We start from the raw sequence: 22,427 nt of genomic DNA, 5'->3' as shown, positions 1-22,427 counted from the left end.
TCAGTCATTTGTCATTGCCTCTGTGAGGCCCAACATTTGAAGATCATGCTTCACTACCTCATCTCATGGGGTCTACCTCTTCCACAGGTTCTCTTCACTGTTAGAGTGTGACACATCTTCACACAGCTGTCCTTGTCCATACACATCACACGACCATACTAGCAAGTCATCTCTCTTGCACACCACATCTGATGCCTCTTATGCCCGTCTTTTCTCTCAAGATGCTTACACTCTGTTTTACATGCACACTGACATTGCACATCCAGCAAAGCATACTAGCTTCATTTCTCTCAAGCCTTTGCATGTCCTCGGCAGTCAGAGCCCAAGACAAAAACTCCTCTTAAGTCTTGTTGCTCAAAATCATTTTGAAAATTTGAAATTTAGACATTTCACATCCATCATCAGTCAAAGATGATTAAATTAATAGCAATTTAGGCAACTATTTTAATGCTCAATGGTTTGTATCCTATCACCAACACTTCACGGTATATATTGTCTTAATAGTTGAGTGTAGTTGTCATCATTATCAATTAAAATCCAATTTTCCTTTTCCATGTTTGCATGATTCAGAAGCAATTCACTGAGGCAAACTTTCTACTGCTGGATGTCCTTCCTGTTATCAACCTTCACCTGTTTCCAAGTAAGGTAATATTTCTCCCTTGCCAAACATGTTTTTCATATAAGACTGGAAATGAACAACTTCGCTTGTATGAAAATGTTTATTTGCAACTGTCATGATTTCTAGAGAAGGACGGATGGACGGACACACACACACAATGGGCCTTTTTCAATTTCTGTCTCCCAAATCCACTCACAAGGATTTGATCAACCTGCGGCTACAGTAGAAGATGCTTGCCCAAGGTGTCACACAGTGGGACTGACCCAAGAACAGATGGTTGGAAACCAGGTTTCTTAACCTCACATCATGCCTGCACCAGTTGGTACTTATTGAGGAATGTATCTTGCATCAGTTTAGATAAATGGTTGTCTTGGTCACTGAAATTATCAACTGACTGTATTAACATAATCGACAGGCAGAATTAGTATGACATAATGAGTGACAAGGATGACTCTTTCAATAACACAGTTCATCTGATGGCTTTCAATAAATGTTTATCTCTATCAACTTATGCTCAAAAGTTTGAGTCAACTGAAGACTAAGGTAGAAGACATTCGCACAAGATGCCATATAATATAATCAAATCTGAGACTTTAATATTGTGATGCTAACTTCTGAACACTAATTAATTCACTTCCATAAGCAGTATTAATTATGTGGGTTCAAAATCCCTTGTAAACTACCATTAGAGTCAAGTAAACTGTTCCAGGAGGACTAATAAAACTGAAAAAAAAATACTAACCTCAAAAGTTTACTTCTTTATTGAGTAGAGACAATACAATTCCACAAAGAGCTCAATAGATGATGATGATGAGGAGGAGGAGGAGGAGGAGGAGGAGAAGGAGGAGGAGAAGGAGGGTGGTGATGGTGATGGTAATGGCTTATAGTACTGAATTTAATTCCTCTTGCAAAGGTAGACCTGAATTCTATCCAGAGGAAATTTTTCAGTGCTCTAAATACCATGGAAATCAGGGTTGGGCACCAGTTTACTGGATTTTTGTGATCTGTAAATGACTCATAATGTCAACCTTATTTCAGAATATGCAGTCATTTTGAAAATTAAATTATTTAGTGACAGATATTGATTACATATCAGGACAGAAGAATAAAATTGTTAGATTAATGCCTTTCTCAAAGGTATTGATGAAGTATTACAAATAAACAAATAAAAGTCTTTAGTTAGATTAACAGACAAATTTAAAATAAAACACTACATCCCATCCATAAACAAGCCTTTAAACCTTCATTCTTGACCAAAATTCAAAACATTAGCAAAAGCTACACTGCCATGAAATACCATTTACAATATGAAAAACACCTAATCTCCTGTGTTTTATTAGTTTAATAAATTCAAAAAGAAAATATCACACTCAGTAACAATAAGTAAAAATAAGACAATAGTCACATTACCTAATCATACCCATCCACTAGCAAAATATACAAACAAACAAGTTTTTTAAACCCTTAAACCTTATCCAAAACAAAATCCCTCTACCACAAGCATTAATATTTTGAAATACTATACAAAACACACACTCTTCTAATTAACAGGATAAACTTCACCAAAAAACAAATATTCTTAATGAGATTAACAGATCAATGCAGCAATTAGACAACCCAATAAAAATAAAAGAAAATATAAATATCAAAATATGCCAATCATCAACACCAGGCCACAGAAATTAACCAATAAAGAGACACAAAAATAGCATCCAATCAACACACACAGAATTCAAGCCATTGAGCAGACATAAACCAAGAAACCACACACACACACTAATGAATGAAAATTATCCACATCAGGTTGTAACAATTCTCACCAGAAAATTACAGTGGATAGTAGGATAAACGTTCTCTTTTACATAAATCATACACTCTACAACAGTTATTCAATATCCCTCATTCATTTGACACAGTTCAAATAATATATATTTTTAAAAGAATATTTGTATAGTATTCAAATACAAGGGGTGTTTTCCTTGTTTCTGCCTGTCTCTGTCTCTCTTGTTTACTTTTGTAGGTTTGAGATCGTTGTGAATTCTTGGTAGGGAAGAAGAAGAAGAAGAAGAAGAAGAAGAATGTGAGAGTGCCATGATATTAGTATGTTAAATGGTGTGGAGGCGCAATGGCCCAGTGGTTAGGGCAGCGGACTCGCGGTCGTAGGATCGCGGTTTCGATTCCCAGACCGGGCGTTGTGAGTGTTTATTGAGCGAAAGCACCTAAAGCTCCACGAGGCTCCGGCAGGGATGGTGGTGATCCCTGCTGTACTCTTTCACCACAACTTTCTCTCACTCTTACTTCCTGTTTCTGTTGTACCTGTATTTCAAGGGGCCGGCCTTGTCACTCTCTGTGTCACGCTGAATATCCCCGAGAACTACGTTAAGGGTACACGTGTATGTGGAGTGCTCAGCCACTTACACATTAATTTCACGAGCAGGCTGTTCTGTTGGTCGGATCAACCGGAACCCTCATCGTCGTAACCGACGGGGTGCTTCCAAAATGTTAAATGGTCAAGTGCTCCGGAAGTGACCCATTGTGGATGGTAGTAGTGATTGAATTCTTGAGACATCTCTTTTGAATGTTTTGTTTATAAAATTTGCATAGGTGTTATTTTAAACAGCAATAGTGGTAAAGTTAAGAAGGAGATGGCAGAGAGGAAGAACACAAAGAAGAAGGAGAAAGAGAAGGGATGAATAAGAAGGAATGTAGGTAGTATGATAGTAGTAGGGTGTTAAATGGTCAAATGACCTAAAAGTGACTCATTATGAATTATAGCAGTGATTAGGACTATTTTTTAATGAACTCTTGGGAATCTCTTGAGTGTATCATTTTTAATATTTGCATGTATGTTTGTGTTATTCTAAGGCCGTGGTGGATATGTCGTTTGTTGTAGATGCGTTCAAAGGGGTCTGTACTTTGTAATAAAGAAAGTCTCTTTACTAATTCGTTGGCTACAGCTTGTATCGTCACGGAATTGGTAGAGGGGAAAAATTCTGAAGCTTGGAATTTTGTTGTTGGTGTAAATGTCGATGTGTTGGCTGAATGCAATTTTTCTGTTTTGGGGAATTTTGATCTGGGATCTATGCAGAGCCATTCTTTTGCATAGACTGTTTTTAGTTTGGCTTATGTATTGTTCTTGACACCCAGAGCAGGTTAGTGCATATATCAGGTTCTCCGAAGGACATGTGAAGTTGTTTTTCACTGAGAAACATTGTCCCTGTTTGAAGGAGAATTCTGATTCCTCAATTAAATTGACGTATATCCCACAGTTGGGTCTTCCGCATTTTTTGTTGAATGTATTTGGGTTTGTGTTAGGAGACTTTTCATTGATTTGGGTTGTCTCTTGCTTTTTATGATGGTGTGTGTTTGGAGGATTAACTTCATTCTGTGGTCCTTTTTTAGAAGGAGAATGCTTTGAAGGATGGTGTTGAAGGCTTCATTGTTAAGAGGGTTGTGTGTGGAGATGTATGGTAGGGCTTTTGGTTGTAAATCCTTCTTTAATTTGGGATGTCTGAGTTCCTTGATGTTGAGTTGAAGGGCATGTTGAAAGCATATGTCAATTAGTGAAGGTGGGTAGTTCCTGGTAATGAGTGTATCCTTTAGTTCATGTAGTTGTGTGTCTCTGGTGTTTGCATTAGAAACTATAGTACATATCCTTTTTGCTAGGTTGAAGGGGTGTCTGGGGTGGAATGAGTTGAACAGTAGATATTGCTTGGAGTCCGTGGGCTTATAGTATATATCTGTTTCTATTACATTGTTAGATTTCTTAATGAGGATGTCAAGGAAGGGAAGTTGTTGATGGCTATATTCCATTGTAAATTGAATGCTTACGTCAAGTCCATTTATAAGTGTTTGGGACTCTTTAAGTTTCTCTATATTTTCATGCCAAAGAATGAAACAGTCATCTAGGTATCTCTTCCAGCTATTTTCTATGTAAAGAGAGGATGGGCCACCGTATATTTCTAGAACCTTACAATAAAGACTAATTTGTAGATATCCCATGACTAGGTTAGCAAAGGAGGGGGCCATTCTCATATCCATCACAGTCCCTGATTTTTGTTGTTAGAAGTTGTCTTTGAAGATGAAGTAGTTATTTTCCAGGATGAATTTTAACCCTTCTATCACAAATTCTTTTTTGAAGTGATGTGGGAGTTCATTGGCGTAATTCTCTAGTCAGAATTGAATTGCCTCTATTCCTAGGTTGTGGGGGATATTGGAATAGAGGTTGACTACATCGAAGGATACTAGTAGGGTGTTTTTGTTTATTGTTTCAGGAAGGTGAGTGAGCATATCCAGGGCATCCTTTATATAGCTTTTGACATGCTTGAGGAATGGTTTTAAGAGGGTATCTAAAAAGTTACTGATATATATATATATTCTTTTTTTTAAAGTTTCAGCTCAGAGTTGTGGCCATGCTGATGCACCGCCATCTTGCGCTACACTGTTATTACCAGGAGCCTCCTCCAATATGTGGCACTTGATGAAGAATGGAGTTTGATATAGCTACCCTCATTTGCACCTCTTGCCGTGAGGTAGGCTCACCTGAGACTCTTGACAGGAAGAGGTCCAGCTTTGATTTAAAAACCCTACATCTACTTTGTGCAAGTTCCTCAGACTCTTTGGGAGAATATTAAAAAGCTGTGGGCCCTTGAAGCCCAGGCTGTTGCAGTAATTGGTCCTGAAGCATGATGGCATTGCTGAGATCTTTGGCACTAAGCAGTGTCGTCCCGTTTTGGCATTGGTGTAGTTTTCAATGCCAAAATTTGGCACAATTCCTTCCAGGATCTTCCAGATATATATTACTGCATACCTCTCCCGTCTTCTCTCCAGGGAGTAGAGTCTTAGCTTTTTCAACCGTTCCCAGTAGCTGAGCTGTTGCAAGGAGACGATCTTCCTTGTTAAGAGTACACGTGTCTGTGGAGTGCTTGGCCACTTGCATGTTAATTTCACAAGCAGGCTGATCTGTTCATTGGATCAACTGGAACCCTCATTGTCATAACCAACGGAGTGCCATAGTAATATATGGCTGTGTGGTAAGAATCTTGCTTCTCAACCACATCATTCAAAGTTTAGTCCCACCACATAGCACCTTGAGCAAGTCTCTTCTACTATAGCCTCGGGTCAACCAAAGCCTTGTAAGTGGATTTGGTAGGCAGAAACTGAAAGAAGCCCGTCATGTGTGTATCTATGTGTATCTCTGTTTGCATTTGCCCCCCCCCCACCGCTTGACAACCAGAGGTGGGATGTTTGCATCCCAATAACTTAGCAGTTCAATAAAAGAGACCAATAGAATAAGTACTAGGCTTCAAAAATAATCATATGGTCAATATGTTGAATTAAAACCCTTGAAGGAGGTACCCCAGCATGGCCACGGTCAAATGACTGAAACAAGTAAAAGATAAAAGATACATAATTTATAATAAATCAATATGTTAGTGCGTGTGTGTGTGTGTGTGTGTGTGTGCATGTGAATGTATCTGTATAAAATGAATCTGCAGTGTATACAATCACCATTGCTAATTATCCTTGACGTGAATGATGATATGCCACTCTCCATCCCAGTAGGAGTTGCTAGTTCTTAGCTTCTTGGCTGGCTTCATGCTCTTGCTTGATGTGGCTGGGGTCATTCCAAGTTAGTGGTCCCAGAGGTGTCATCATGCATAAAGCTGATCAGGTCCTCCAGTGCTCTCCATCACTGGTGGTTCAATGCCAGGCCTCTGCATCCTCCAAGGTGATGTCAAGCCTCTGGAGATCTTCCTCAATCACGCCCAGACATCTGTTGCAGGGCCTGCCACAAGGCCTCTTCCAGCCCACCGCTACTGTGTTGAATGAGATTAAAGCCTAGGTAGGATGATCTAGTGGGAGACGGAGGACATGTCCTTACTAGCATGGATAGCTATGAGCTGGGAGACTGCAGGCTGATGCATGCACACATGCAGTTCTTTGTTAGAGGACCAACAACTCACTCAGAAGAACCCTCAACTTTTTACGACACCCCCATAGATGGTTATAATATTCTAATTATAACCATCCAATCTTTTCGTTTTTTTTTTTTTACTCTACCTTAAATGTGTCTAGAACTATATTATCAAATGTAGAATACATTAAGATGGTGGGGTGTGAGTTAGGATATATTTGGCTTCTTTTTTTATATCTAATACGTTCAATGGCCACATAAAAGCTCTGTTTGTTTGATGGTGATAATGACGGTAATGCTAGTAACGATAATGATGAGAAGGTGGATATTCTTACAAATATTATATCTATTTATTTTACTTTTTCTTAAGAAGATATTTTAAAACTCATTTTTCCTCTTCTGCCATAAATTAAAATATGTATGAAATAAATCCAAATTTCTCTCATTATTTGGAATATGTGTGGTTTGTACTGTCTCTTGACATGGCACAAACCAGACATAAATGAACATTAAAGTGGCAAAGATAGCCGAAACTGACTAAAGCTCTTTCAGTTTTTAATTTTATCCTTCTGTTTTCTGAAAGAAAAAAATCTTACTGGGTTCAACTTTTGCGGTTTATCCATTTGTAGTTAATACCAATAATGAACCAGAGTCCATCATCGACAAGGCGGGTAAATTCCAGAATCTCACGCAAATAACAAAATATTCCAACCTCACGCCCAAATGAAAATAAATTCATTTTTGTCAGTGTCAATCTCAAATATTATATTTAAGAGAAATATCATAAATCAGAACTGTTAAATGCTTTAGTTCTTTTCCTTGACAACAACACGATTTAATTACAGGAAACGATAATTCAGAAAATGTAACCAACTGTATAGTCAGTCTGGAAGTTTAGTATAAGGTTACGAGAAAATGATCTAAACAGAAACTATTTCTGATTTTATTTTGCTCAAATACCATAGCTACTGTGTCAACACTGCCTGCGATGGAAACGGACACTCGGGAGAAATTTACTTCTCAAAATATAAATAAATAAATAAAAAGAGGAAAAATGTTAAGTACCCACTAAAGATTCCTGCCTCCCCACCGACTTTAGATGGTCATAACTTTCAGAAAAATGGATATTTTTTTAATGAAATTGTCCACGAATATGTGTTATATCATGTAGATTACAAATATACAAAACTTTTGGGGGAAAGTGTTTTAGGCGGGGGTGGGGAATTTCGGAAAATTTCACCGGCGTCCACTTCAATTCGTCTTAACTTTCAAGAAAATAGATATTTTTTAATGAAATTTTCTACAAATATACTTCGGATTATGAAGATTCCAAAAACACAGGGATTTTTTTTTGGCGGGGGGGGGGGGGCAATTGGGGGTTACATCTGAGGACCGTTCCCCACTCGGGGGAGTTTCGGAACAAGTCGTCCACAGTTGTTTCATTTTCTCCGTTTTGTGCGTTTGTGCATCCGTAGATTTCTACTGAAGCAGCCTCGTTATGCTAAAAATACCAGCTAAAGGTCTAAAGACACTGAATAGAATAATTCCGTTTGAACTTTTTTAATTACATATGTATGCGTGCGTGAGAGAGAACTAGAAATCTATGGGTGCACAAACGCACGAAACGGAGAAAATGAAACAAATATGGACGACTTGTTCCGAAACACCCCCGAGTAGGGAACGGTCCTCAAAAGTAACCCCCAATTGTTTTTCCCCCAAATTCCTATCTTCTCAGAATCTACATAGTCCGAGGTATATTTGTAGAAAGTTTCATTAAAAAATATCAAGGATCTTTTCGGTTTGAACGGCAGTTTTTTCTAGCGGTGTCATATGAAATTGTCACCCATAATTATGACCCTAGTATCGATCTATTGCATTTCAATCTGTTTTAGGGTTAGGGGCGGGGGGAGGGTATCTTTTTTTCTTCAGAAATGTAAATAAACCCAATTTGTTTCTTAAACGAGGGAATATTCATACGGCACAGAATGTTTTCACCTCAATAGACGTCATTGATTGGTTGAAATTGCAGAAATTGAAGAAAAAACAACAAATATCTTACAAACCATAGAATTTTCTCAATAAAGTCAAGAGAAAAAGATGTTTTATAAACACATTCTACCAGTATACGAAGTTTAAAAGTGTTTAGTTACGTGGAAATTATATTAAAAAACTACCGTTCAAACCGAAAAGATCCAATATCAATTTTCTTGAAAGTTAAGACGAATTGAAGTGAACGCCGGTGAAATTTTCCGAAACCCCCCCCCTCCTCTCCCAAGTTTTGTATATTCGGAATCTAATGCTATAACACATATTCGTAAAAAAATTTCATTAAAAAATATCCATTTTTCTGAAAGTTATGATCATCCAAAGTCGTGGGGGCAGGAAACTGTAGTTATGTCTTATTTTTGGTACCTGAAACCTTGCAGGCTTAATACATATTAAATAATGTAAAACTCATCCCATCTACTTAGTTTGTATGTTATGTTTCAAATACATTTTAGTATCCCTGCTTGGTAGTTTGAAAACCTGCAAACTCAACTTACAATTGACCTTTTGCTAATGTAACAAATTCATCACGAACATAGGATAGATCTTTCAGGGAAGACATTATTTTACTAATCCCGGAGAGGTGAAAGACAAAGCTAACTGCAACAGGACTTGAACTCAAAATCTAAATAATGCAAGTTGTTTTGTCCAATATTCTAACGTTTCAGCTAATTCACCGCCTACAACGTAACAAGTTAATAACTAAGGGGACATCATTGTGCAATGAGAGTGAAATAGAGTAGCTTCCCTTGACATGTTTATGTAACGTTTCAGTGCGATAACTATAAACACTAAGGTTAACTTTGAGATAGTTAATCATAATTTTTAGTTCTCTTTACTAATTTAAGCCGAAATCATGTTGTATAAAACACTGAACAAAATTACCACTTTGTCTATATGCTTACACAGAATGAATTCGTCCTGTTTATTTCTGCATAACATTTCAGTATCTAAATCACATGCACATCTTAAAATACGTCCACATCATAGTCTGTCCTCTTTCAGAAGTTTACATACTTTAACTGATCGGTCTTCTATATGTCAAGTTAAACAAAACCATCGATTTTTCCAAAAATATTTACCTTTACGATCTGTCCATACAGCGGCTATATGTCAGTCTATGAACAACGATACCGTTTCCTACCCTCACGGTACAACCCCAATACAAATGTGGGGTCATGAAACAGTAAGTAAACTTTTGCTATTCAAATTTTGGCGCTCATTTTCGTTGTCCGAACTCCATTCTCACATTTAAATACTATAGAAAAAGAGAAATTTCTAAACGTTCTGTGGATTGAAATCTACACTCTTAAATTCGACAGTAATATGCTATCCAATAAAGGAAATCGCCAAGATTATGCTTTGTTTGTGACGCCTCGAAAATCATACTGAGATCAATGCGATGATCACACAAGCCATTGAAAAGTGCGATGTTCTGTATATGTGAAACCTGTAGATTTGTATTGATCAAATGGAAATAAATCAGAGAGTTTACTTTGTATCACTTAAAGACGAGACCTCTGTCTTGTATGGGACGCTATTGTGATGGATAGGACACATTTGCAATTAATTTTTGACCCGACGCTTTAAGAAACCGTAACATTTTGAGATAGATCTAACACTGCAACTCAAGCAGAACAATGCAAAATAATCAAATATGACTAAATAGTAACATACTATGAGTTTCAATCCATAACATTGAAGAACACGAGCACATGTAACAAACACGCGTGTGACATTTGATAAACTCTGCAAATGACTCGTCGAAGCTGCAGACTTTGTGTACGAGCTTTGTTTCTCCGCCAGCGACTTTCAATAACTACAAGGGATCACGATTGTATGATGAGCTATATTCAACCGGTACAATATTTATTAAAAATTGTTTTAAAAGCGACGATATAAGTGGCATGTAAGTGTAAGCCATTTAGTCCAGAACTTTACTGTTTCTGTTATTTCACTGTCAGTAATGATGATGATGATTATAATTTCATGTGTTTCTTTTTAATCTAGGACTCTTTTGGTAATATTGATGTGGAGGTTCCTTTTCATGTACTTATTCGACCTTTGGATCCAGTACAGTACCCAGAAATGAATAGGGTGTTTATAAAACTCCTGGTACCATTCTCAAATGATTCAGCTAACAAAGAATCATTTGTTTCCAATTTATCTCGATGGAGTGACATCTATGAATTGAATTCTACCACTGAAGAGGACAAAGTTATTGTTAAAGGTCACATACCTAAAGATATTTTTGGAGATTCTTTACCAGAAATGACCTGTCTTATTGAAGTTCCTATTAAATTCAGTAAGGACATTTTATACTCTTTATACTAATGAAAAAAGGTTTTAGCTAAAGCAGTAGGGGGATTCTGATAGCCATTCTAACCTTTCTGCAATAGGGTATAAGGATATCAAGGTATACTTAATATTGTTAATGTTTAGATTAAAATTTTGAAGGTAGGTTATTGCAGGAAACACATACTAGTTGTAGGCCTGTCTAGAGGAATACAGTTCTAGGTAAAAATGGACACAGTACTTAATGTAGAGTCTGTGAAGTTAGATATAGTAAAGAGGGCAGTTGGAAGAGAGGTGGATGACCTGGGTAGGTCTCTTTCAGTTAGTAAATTCAAAGGAGCAGAGATGGCAGTTGTATTGGAAACAGGATAAGGGTTAAGAATGGGTTAAGTAGTTAAAGAATACTGAAGAATAAGACCTTGTTTGTCTAAATGAATTACTTATTTCAGAATGGAGAACTTTTATATCATTTATTACTTGTTTTACCTTTATTTCCCCTGTTGATGTTTAGCCCCAAGTCAGCCTTGATCCAATAGATCTATGATCAAAAGCATTCCAATTGTCTCTATGGTGTCTTGTTTTTTACCCATAGTATATTTAGGACTTTTTAATGGCTTAATCATTACCTCTTGTCTTTTTTCAGGGAGCAGTGGGAGGAAGGAATGCTTGCTACAGGGTAGATTCAACTAAAAGCAACAAATGGTCATTTGGTTGTGTTTGACTGGAAAACAGATTAAGTTCAGTTCCACAATAATAGTAACAGTCCCTTCACCAGGGAACCAAAAGCTGTGGAGCTTGAACTTCAAAACACATAGTTACAAAGCAAACTTCTAAACCACACAATCCTGTTTGCACCCACTATCTAATATGCCCTTTCTTTTTTTAGAAAGGTAGGTTGTGATGCAATAGATTTGGCTGCTATCTCTATCTAATCAAATATCTGCATGGAGATTTCCGTGTTGACTCAGTTTTATTTTTATTTAATTCATCATTTAACGTCTGCTTTCCACACTGACAAGGGTTGGATGGTTTGACAGGAGTTGGCTAGGCAGAAGACTGCACCATGTTTTGCTGTCTGTTTTGGCATGGTTCTTTTACAGCTGGAAGTTGTTCCTAATACTAACCACTCTGCAGAGTGAACTGAGTGCTTTTTACATGGCACCAGCAAAGACGAGGTCAGTTTTGGCATAGTCTTTTTTATAGTTGGATGCACTTCCAAATACCAGCCACTTTACAGTGTAGACTGGATGCTTTTTACATGGCACCAGCACTGGCAAGGTCACCAAGTAACTTGCAAAGCAAAGACCTTTTGAGAGACATGGGAGTAGAGGAATTAATTTTGTGCCAGATGATGAAAGGTTAGAGTGACAGAGAGACAGAAACAGGTGTCTTGCTGTGGAGGAGATACATGGTTACCCGATCAGAGAGAGAGAAAGAGTGATGAAGATTGAGGCCAGTAACGGGTGTGTTGCTGTAGAGGAGATACATGGTTAACCAGTCAGAGAGATAGAGTTAGAGGAAGAGAGCAAGAGAAAGAGGGAGAGTGCAAGAGAGCAGGAGAGAGATGGTGGTGAAGTGCCAGGGCATGCTCACAAGAAACAGGGATCCTTGAGGGGAATTAGATATTGTATTAACAACTTATGAATAGAGTTCAAGTCTGTGAGGAATTACATGATGTAGACTATGAAATGCATACTTAATTCTGCATGTCCCAATTAACTTAGATATTAGGTATACACATAAGATTTTCATAATACTTTGGTATTAAATAAATGAATAATTTGGTGCTATTTAATACTTCAAGCTCATTTTGCACCTCATTTTATAATAAAGTGATATGTTATGCATATTCTCGAATTCACACACACAGAGGCCAACTAGGGAACTGTTGTATAATCAATCAACCTGCTAGAAATAGTTGCCAAATCTTCCTCAAATCTCATTTTAACATCTTTAAAAAAATGCAACTTTAGATACTCCTAAAATGGTAGGTTGTTCATGGCTAGATCATATGTTTGCTTAATCAAAGTCAGCCTGAGGTTGAACCATAACAACACCACCAACAACACATGCTCTTTCTCTCTCTCTCACATACACACATTCAATTTATTATTTATTTTTCAGCTGTTAATGTTCAAGTTGCTGGGAAAGCTAATGTTTCAATACAAAATATGGAAGGAGATAAAATTAATGTTAAATTTCACTATGGAAAATGTCTGTTGACACAAATTAAGGTTTGTTGAGAAATTACTTTTACAAATGCTATGGACACCATCATCATCATCATAACCATCCTCATTACCACATAACTATCATCACTACTATCATGAAAGCTGCTCGAATTTCCAATAATGATTTCTCACTCTTGTGTAAATTCTGAGTTTTGGCAGTGGTTCATGGCAGGTGTGGTCCCAGGAATCTTTCCAAGGGAGGGCACAAGGTCAGAAGGGAATACAATTCCAGGAGAAAAGGGCATAACATTATTTAGAAGGGTGTACTTTTTTCTTGAGTAGGGCACATGCCCCTCAGGCCCCCTTCTTGGGTCTGCCCATGCATGGCATAAGTAGTTTGAGCAATTGAAAACTAAATGTTTTTGTCATGTATACAACATAGTACTTATGACAGGATGTGCACTACTATTCTCTTGATTGTTTGTCTGATACCTTATGATCCAGCTACCTTCAGTTCATTCTGTCGATGTAATATCTATACCCAGGTATTGAAATCTGTTCAAGGATTTGGCTTATCAGGAAATTATGTTTTATTCTACATCTGTGTGTAGCCAAAAGACTCTTTTTATGGTAAAGATATAAATCAAATTGACTTCAGCCTGCTGCTGGTATTATGAGAGATATTTATAAATTTTCTTTTTCCTATCACTCATGTTCATCATATAAATTGATTTTCTTTTTATCACTTTTCATTTCTAAGTTCTGCTCATTCATTGTTTGTTGAAACTATTGCATTTACAAAAATATTTACCTAAACTTATATGCTACTTCCATCCAGGCCATTCAAATATTCCATGATTGAAATATTTTGTTATTACAGTTTTCATTTTCTGTTGATTTCTTTTCCAGGCTTGTGAAGTTGATGTGTACTGTGTTAAAGGAGACATAGAAAGTTCTGGAGTATTACAAGGGAACATCCGACTAAAATGTCAAAATCAAGGGGCAAGTACATTTGTTAAATTACATATGATTAATCAATGAGGCTTAATGGCCATTAGATTAACATCAAAAAGGTATATACATGATACCTTGCAGTACAAGTTTAATTCATTCATTGACCAAGCTCATTTTACAAATCACTTTTCCCCATTGATATTAATTAAAATATAATTGATCCATTCCAGCCCCACAAAACCACCCAAAAACCATTTTTTATGAGTTTTAAAACAGAAAAAAGGTGCAATTACAAAGAAAATGGCAATTATGAAAACTTAATAAAAGAGAATGTAAAAGAAATATGTAAACTGGTTTTATTAATTTAATTACCTTAAAGATGGGATAATTTGTGCCCGAGGAAAATGATGGAGCAGAAAGGAGGAGGATTATTGTTTGGAAGGAGAATTTCCTTCCGTTGAGACTTCAGGAAGAACAATTTCTGGTGTTTTCTCTCTCATTTCGCTTAATTTCAGCTTTTTGGACACACTTTCTTCACTTTTCACACTTGCAAGTCATTTCATTAGAAACATATCAAGAGAATTCTGTGTTTTCCTGCCTTTCAAAATGTTACAAAATGCACCAGAGCAGAGTCATTAAATAAATCAGCTGCATGACCTGTAGATACTTTTCCAGGATGGTTTTTTTCTACAAATTCAGAAACATACTGCCACTTTACCAACATTGCTTTTATGTTTCTCCTAGAGATAGCCTTCTCCGCTACAATATCCTCCTCTAGTCTCTTCCACCTCATCCAAATGCTGCTGCTCCCAAAGCTGCAGGATTTCATCCATTGTCAGCTTCTCCGAGTGTTCTTTGACAAGATCATTAATGCCCCCATTGTCAACCTCGAAGTCCATGGACTTGCAAAGAGATACTATCTCAACTGCAGGTGTCTCAGACTCAAACCCAGGCCTTAACATTTGCTCTCCACATGACCTGCAGCTTCTCCCTCAGGATTTTGCGTGACTTGAACACTCATGGATTTTCAGAATAGTAGACAATCAGCAGCTTAGTCTTCAAGTCTCCACTTGTATTGGCACAAAAGGCAAGAGTTAGCCTATCTTTCATAGGCTTGTGGCCTGGTATTTTCTTTTCCTCTGCAGTTACATAGGTTCTTTTGGGCATTTTCATCACAATTGTGTAATGAGCTGACGGAATTCATGCATAAAATCCTCTGCTTCCTTCAATGCCATAGGATCTTTGCATTTCTATTTTCAACGATGCCTTCAGGTTTGTGGTTGTACCAATTTTTTGCTCTGTCAAGTCCATACTTGTTGCAAAGTATCCAATGGACAAGCCTGGCTATATTGTCATAACATCTCTTATATTCCTTATTATTATTATTAAATTTTCATGATATCTCAAGTCCTCTTGGAAGTATACGGTTCCAAAAAATCATAGTTATGCAAATTCCTACCTTAGAAGATACTAAAAAGAGCAGGTGTTAATGAAGAAAAATGTTTCTGATGAAGCTGATGTGTTGCAGGTATATTGTTGTTTTTAGTCTCAGATCAGAACTGAATGAGGCAGCCCATAACCAAAGTTGTTTCAATTTTGACCTCTATTCTGTCTAATTACATTATCCGAAATGTTCTTATTTTAAAGACAGTCAAGTGCAATTTAAGAGAGACTTGGCCTCTGTTTCTAGCAGAAGTTCTCCAGCAGCTTAAGCTCTCTTTTTGGCTTCCTCATTTCAGGTTGATGTTTTGTGTTTTTTCAATTGTTTTCGTATACTTACAGATTATCAAAGCAGACCGTCTGCAAGGACAGACCATTCACTGCAGTGTGGGTGGTGGCACTATGGATATTCAAAATATTTATGCTGATACCTGCAATTTAACTGCCAGTGCTCGAGCCCAGCTCAGTATTGGTAGTTGTCATGGAGACACGATGATACTCATGAAAGAAGGAAATGTGAAAATTAGTAAGCATTTATTGTTGGTTTCTAATGGTATAACTAATTGTATGAATAATTATAAGTATTTATTTATGACCCACTCTCTGGTATGACAAATATAGTCAGCTGCTTTACTCATGGTATTTAAAGGCAATGCAAAATGAAGTACTCTAATATTCACAGCTAAAGATACCAAAGTGGCTGATAGTGTTCAACTGAATGATGGATTAAGTAAGGAATGACAAGATATTTCGATTTAGAATACAAAGAGCTGGGATAAATGTTGCATGGCATCTGATCCAATGTTCTTACAGTTTCACCAATCCATTGCTCTATATTGGTAATATTTTTTTGATCCTGAAAGGATGAAAAACAAAGTTGACATCAGTAGGATTTGAACTCGGAGCGTTCCTATATGTGATAGCATGGAAAAACTCTCAACTGAAAACCCTTAAAAAATATTAGAATAGACTATTTTTGCATCAGTTCATCTCAGAAGTGAATAATTTAATTTTTCCTATACAGAAATAATTCTTTTGTCATTGCAGATTGTAATCTATGTTGCAAGACACTATTGATAAACAATTCTAATTTCAAAAGAAAACAATAAACTATTTTTTAACAACTTTTAGTCAGTGATTTCACTGTCACCGTTCTAGCAAACTGACCGATATAATGAGGATGATGATTCCATACATGTGTCATTGTTACATTAAACTAAGTTTAACAGCTTAGTGTGTTATTAAATGGTTCTTCCATGATGTAAATAATGTGAGATGTGAGGTATATTTTCACTAATTTCTTTCATTCCAGAAAACTTAGAAGGTCATCTTGATGGTACTACAGATGAAGGAAACATGGATATAGGATTAACAAACACTCCAAAGAATGTATCAGTTGAAAACCATAAAGGTATATACAAATTTAGTCTTTAATTCTTTTACATCAGTTCCAGTGTTTTGTCTGCTATTTATTTTATCAACCTCATAAGAAGAAATGGTGAAATTGACCTCACCATAATGAGATAGTAGCATTAAAGCTTATTTGCTCTCAATCTGCTCTTCATCACCGATATTCTAAATACACACACACACTCATACACATACATACACACATATGCACACACACATATATTTCATCATCGTCTTTTTATGTCCACTCATTCTACTGGCATACATTAGATGGCTGTTGCATTTCAAGTCCATTATTCAAAGTTACTGCCATCTCAGACAAGGAAAAGGACTTTGTCTCACTTGTACATTTTATATATACATATATGTATATATATAACAAGATTAACAACACAGAGGGTAAAGTAAAGATAAAGTGTAAATAATGCAGTTTGACACATGGCAAGGAATTAATAAAGTAGAGATATCTTTGATACTTGAGTTTAAGCTCTTCTTTAGAAAGTTAGAAGGAAAACGTGTAGAGGAAGAAAAGAATAAGCAAGAAACAGAGGAATATGTATCAGTTGGTGTTAGACCCAAAATGGCAGAAGTTGAAGGACTAGGAGTGTCAGAAGAAATGAGGTTTCATATGCACAAGAGCAACAAGGAAGTAAATTATGTATGTACATATGTATATGTGTGTCTAATGTTAAGGCATATGTGTGTGTGTGTGCGTTTAGGTGAAGAAACTGAAGTCTTCAGATTATGTATAAATAATATGTGTGCTTGGATATATACATTTGTGTGTGTATCTGTGTGCTATTGAAATGTGTGTTTCAGTGTTAGTGTATACAGTATGAACTCACTATATATAGACTAGTATATATAGGTGTATGCATGAGTGAGTGTGTGTGTGTGTTTTGATGGATTCAAGCATGGCCAGGTGGTTAAGAAATTCTCTTCACTATCACGAGGTCTCAAATTCAATACCACTATATGGCATCAGTTTTAGCTGATCATCAGTCACATTGAACTAACTACTCTGGGATTGTCATGGGCACTGGTTCCTCTTTTGGATACTGACTATGTTGTTTTGAACAGTTGCCATCTGTGTTTTAATCTTGTACATTTTCTTAATGTGTCTAAATTTTAAAAGTTTGTATAAACTGTGTTTTTTTTTAACTAAAAATTAGAAGGGACTTGATTTAATGAGATGAGTTGTTATTCAGATTATAACTTTTAAAGCACCATTAAACCTGTCTTTAGATATGAAAAGTTCTTTTGATATTTGTACCTGTCTTGATCAGTTTAATATCTGGTAATATCTTGTAATATCTTGAAAACTCAAATTGATTGAAAGGTAGTGCAGGTATAAATTTTAGAAAATCTTTCATCTCTGAAAATGTCTTGGTTGTTATTGTCATCATCATCATCATTTTCATCATCATCATCATTATTATCATCATCATCAGGAGGGAGAGGTTAATGATGAGCAAAATTATTATAAAAGGGAACTTCTTTCTCATTTTCTATCAAGGTGACATTATTCTGGGATTATGTCCAACACTGAAGGCCAATTTTGACCTTAATGCAAAAAAAATAAAGTTAGATGAAGATTTTTCAGAACTGTCAGAGAAAGTGGAGAAAAAAATTGTTGGTGAGAAACATTTGGATTGTCCACAAATACACATGGAATTACGGGGTAAGTATACTTGCACGTATAAATGTTTTATATCTATAAATTATTAAAAGCAATAAGAAGCACAAATTTTTTTGGTTCGCCAAATTTTGAATTGATAACTGCAATACAAAGCATCAAATATAGTCACAGTTCAGTAAGTTTACTGGAATGGTTAATTTTGAGAACAAAACTATAGAATAATGGGGAAAAAGTTTTAAACAGGTATTTGTAAATAAGCCATGTATCTTTACTATTGCAAAACACCTGTGCTTGTCCCTCTATCATACTTTAAAACCCCAACACCTGACATAAAGCCACTTAATTGAGTGGGCTTTTTCCTTTGCCTTTTCTTGTTCTTTTCCTGTCTTGCTAGTTACATGGCACCCTCACTTGTGCTGGTGGCGAAAAAAAAAAGACCCAGTATACGTGATAAAGTGGATGGCATTAGGAAGAGCATTAAGCCATAGAAAACATGCTGAAGTTGACACTGGAGCTTGCTACTTGCTGTCAAACCATCCAACTCATACCAGTATGGACAATGGACATTAATTAATTAATTGTTGATGATGATAATGAATCGTTGTTTTAGTGCCCCTTTGTCCTTGTTGACATGATTTGGACAATATAATCCTCAGTATGACACTGGTATTTATTTTATTGACTTCCCATTAAAGGAATGAAATTTTACATGAAACGTGACTGGATTTGAACTTTGAACTATTAGGTATTGAACTAGTTACAGTAGAATATCCAGTCACCTTTTTGGTATTTTTCTTGTGTCTAAGAAATGCCATAATAATATAGCAAATATAATGATAACATCCTGGAACCAGATTAGCAGTTGGTACTTGTTTTCTTTTGTTTTTTATTACCTTCCTATTAATAACATTTTTGAAATTTGTAATCATATATACCAGAAGAAAAAAATATTTTTCTAGTTATGAAGATTTTTCTATTTAGCAAGAAGTTAGATATAAAACATCTAAAGAAGAAAACATTAAAAGTCTGATTTTCTGATTTCCTTCCTCATCTTTTTAAAAAATTTTTTTTTAGGTTCAATTGGATCTGACAACAAAAATTGCAGCCAGGTTAAAGCCATTGCAAATCAAGGTAACCTCACTTTAAAGAAGCAAGATTGGCTTTCATCCCTTGGATTTTCATTCAAGCTGGATTGATGAAGAACAAACATTATTCTGTATTTATATCTTTTGTCCATTATTGATGAGAAGACTTATTTAAAAATGTGTTTTGATGTTGTTGTTTCATTTGAAACCCTATTACATCAACAAAATGGATTACAACAAATCTATTTAGGCAGCTACAACAGAATAATTTAATATTCATTATGCCTGGTTGGTTTTTAGCTCTACAATATTGGTAGTAAAGTATCATTGGTTGTTTATTATTGACTTATATCTTTATCCTTGTTATAAATTCAGGTGTATTTGATTGGCATAGAGAAGGAAATGGTCAAAGAAATATGCCACTGAACTACTGAATCATGAGTTATAAAGAATTCTGTTGTTTATAAGCAGAGCTATTAAATGTACATCTATGGGTTCATTTCTCTCACCAGGTCTCATGGAAAAGTTACTGAACAGGAATTGTTTGCACACAAAATCATTTTGAGTATGTTTTGCTGCAAATGCAATTTTAATAGAACCTTAATAATGATATATGAGACTTTAGTATTGCTGAAGGCATCATATAAAGCATACCTGTAAAGGTTATTAAGATATTTATATAAAAAAAATTGGAAAAAAAATAGGCACAGGAGTGGCTGTGTGGTAAGTAGCTTGCTAACCAACCACATGGTTCCGGGTTCAGTTCCACTGCGTGGCATCTTGGGCACGTGTCTTCTGCTATAGCCCCGGGCCGACCAATGCCTTGTGAGTGGATTTGGTAGACGGAAACTGAAAGAAGCCTGTCGTATATATGTATATATATATAAGTGTGTCTGTGTTTGTTCCCCTAGCATTGCTTGACAACTGATGCTGGTGTGTTTACGTCCCCGTAACTTATAGGTTCGGCAAAAGAGACCGATAGAATAAGTACTGGGCTTACAAAGAATAAGTCCCAGGGTCAATTTGCTCGACTAAAGGCGGTGCTCCAGCATGGCCGCAGTCAAATGACTGAAACAAGTAAAAAGTAAAAAAAAGGGAGAAAAGAGTAAACTAAAATATTGATTTCTTTTAACTAGGTCACAGGTTTATATCTTGTCTTTTTGTAGAAAAGTGGAGAGGGATTTGAGACTGACACCATTACCCACTACACTCTGTAAATGATTGGCATTAGGAAGGGCAGCCACAGACTATGGAACCTGTTGCAGCCCCTGGCCTTGCCAGTTCTTGTCAAGCTGTCCAGTCCATGTCAGCATGGAAAATGGACGTTAAATGTTGATGAAAAAGAAGAAAAATTAATATTTTCTGAAACGGGACACAGGCTTGGAACAAAGGTGCAGACATAGCTGTATGGTCAAGAAGTTTGCTTGATAACTGTATAGCTAACAGCTTGATTCCATTGCATAGCATCTTGGACCAGTGTTTTCTAATAAAGCTTCAGGATTAACCATTATCTTGTGAGTGGTATTTGGAAACTGGAAGTGTAAGGAATCCCTTCAAAGGGACTGTCCCTGTTCATGGATGGTAGACTTTCTTCATTATCTACTTTAACATGACCACTTGGCCCATGTGTTGTGGAGTTCATTCCTGGTCTTTGGTCTGAGAATAACATACTCTCTTCTTTCCAGCAGTCACAGAGGTTGTGAAAACAGTCATGGTCACAGCTGTTCATCTTTGGACTAACCCAAATTAGATGTGATCATGTATGAAATTCAGTGTTCTACAGCCTTTGTCATGAACACTGCGTTCTAGAGAATGATATATTATTTTAAGCAGCTTAAGTTATTAAAATGTTTGTAATCTGCATATGCGTGCACACACACACACACATATACATACATAAAAGAACTCCTCACTGAGGCAGCAGAGTCTAAATATTTTTTATTTGACAGAAAAACAGAATGATTGCAGTGTGTGTGTGTGTGTGTATAGGTGAATTGGAAGAGTGCTATAGGTAACAGCTTGCAGTGTTTGTTCTAGTTCTCTGCACTTTGAATTCAAATCCCACTGAGGTTAACTTTGTCTTTCATCCGTTTGGAGTTGGTAAAAATAGTAGCCATCCAGTAGAGTGGAGTGGATTGGCTGAATTGTTAGGACATCAGATGGGATGCCTTGCAGTATCTGTTTCTACTTTGTTCATTCTGAGTTCAAATCTGGTACTGTCATTGAAAAGTGGTAACACTTTTGTCAGATTTTGTGACAGATAGTATCAGCAATTTAACCCTTTAGTGTTCAGCTTACTCTGTCAAACGTGATGCTTATTTATTCACCTTGTTTTTAATTAATCATGGATTATCTCATTGCTTCAAGATTTTGATGATGTGATTGTCTATTTTTAGAATAACATTTTAGGTAGATGTGAGAAACCAGATTTCAGCTAAATATGGCCATTTTATATGCTAAAGGATTAAAAAAACCCAATGGAAACACCGTTTTCTGGGTTCAGTTGACTGTTGCCACCAACACACACACACACACACACATATATTATATAAGTATACTTATACACCTATACGTGCATGCACACACACACACACATTCTTTTTTACAATTTTCTTTTACTTTCGCTTTTAGAAGAATGCAGGTAGAAATGATTTACCATCTAGAAATTTGATGAGCTTATAATGTAAATTATTTTCCTTTTTTTTTAATCAATAAAAGAAAAAAAAAGAGAATGAACATTTACAATAGAAATTTTACATATGATTCATATCTAAATTGTTTCAACAGTTGTTTCAATAAAGTAAAAAAAAATCATAATTTATCAATCATGTAGAATGAATTTTTGAAAGAA

At 36.1% G+C, this 22,427-nt stretch overlaps 1 protein-coding gene across 1 annotated transcript; it reads left to right on the top strand.

Moving 5' to 3' along the window:
• The first annotated feature begins 9,325 nt into the window (after positions 1–9,325).
• LOC115209777 (protein FAM185A-like) lies at positions 9,326–20,264 on the top strand. The gene is made up of 8 exons (XM_029778293.2): positions 9,326–9,768; positions 10,593–10,887; positions 13,002–13,111; positions 13,958–14,050; positions 15,785–15,968; positions 16,755–16,853; positions 18,369–18,533; positions 19,566–20,264. Exons 1-8 carry the CDS (start codon positions 9,439–9,441, stop codon positions 19,685–19,687), a joined length of 1,398 nt encoding a protein of 465 aa, XP_029634153.1. The 5' UTR covers positions 9,326–9,438; the 3' UTR covers positions 19,688–20,264.
• Positions 20,265–22,427: the final 2,163 nt, after the last annotated feature.

The sequence above is a fragment of the Octopus sinensis genome, linkage group LG3 (assembly GCF_006345805.1).
Source record: "Octopus sinensis linkage group LG3, ASM634580v1, whole genome shotgun sequence".
NCBI classification, from domain to species: Eukaryota; Metazoa; Mollusca; class Cephalopoda; order Octopoda; family Octopodidae; genus Octopus; species Octopus sinensis.
The sequence above is the reverse complement of the archived record's forward strand: the minus strand, read 5'-3'. Positions and strand labels throughout refer to the sequence as shown.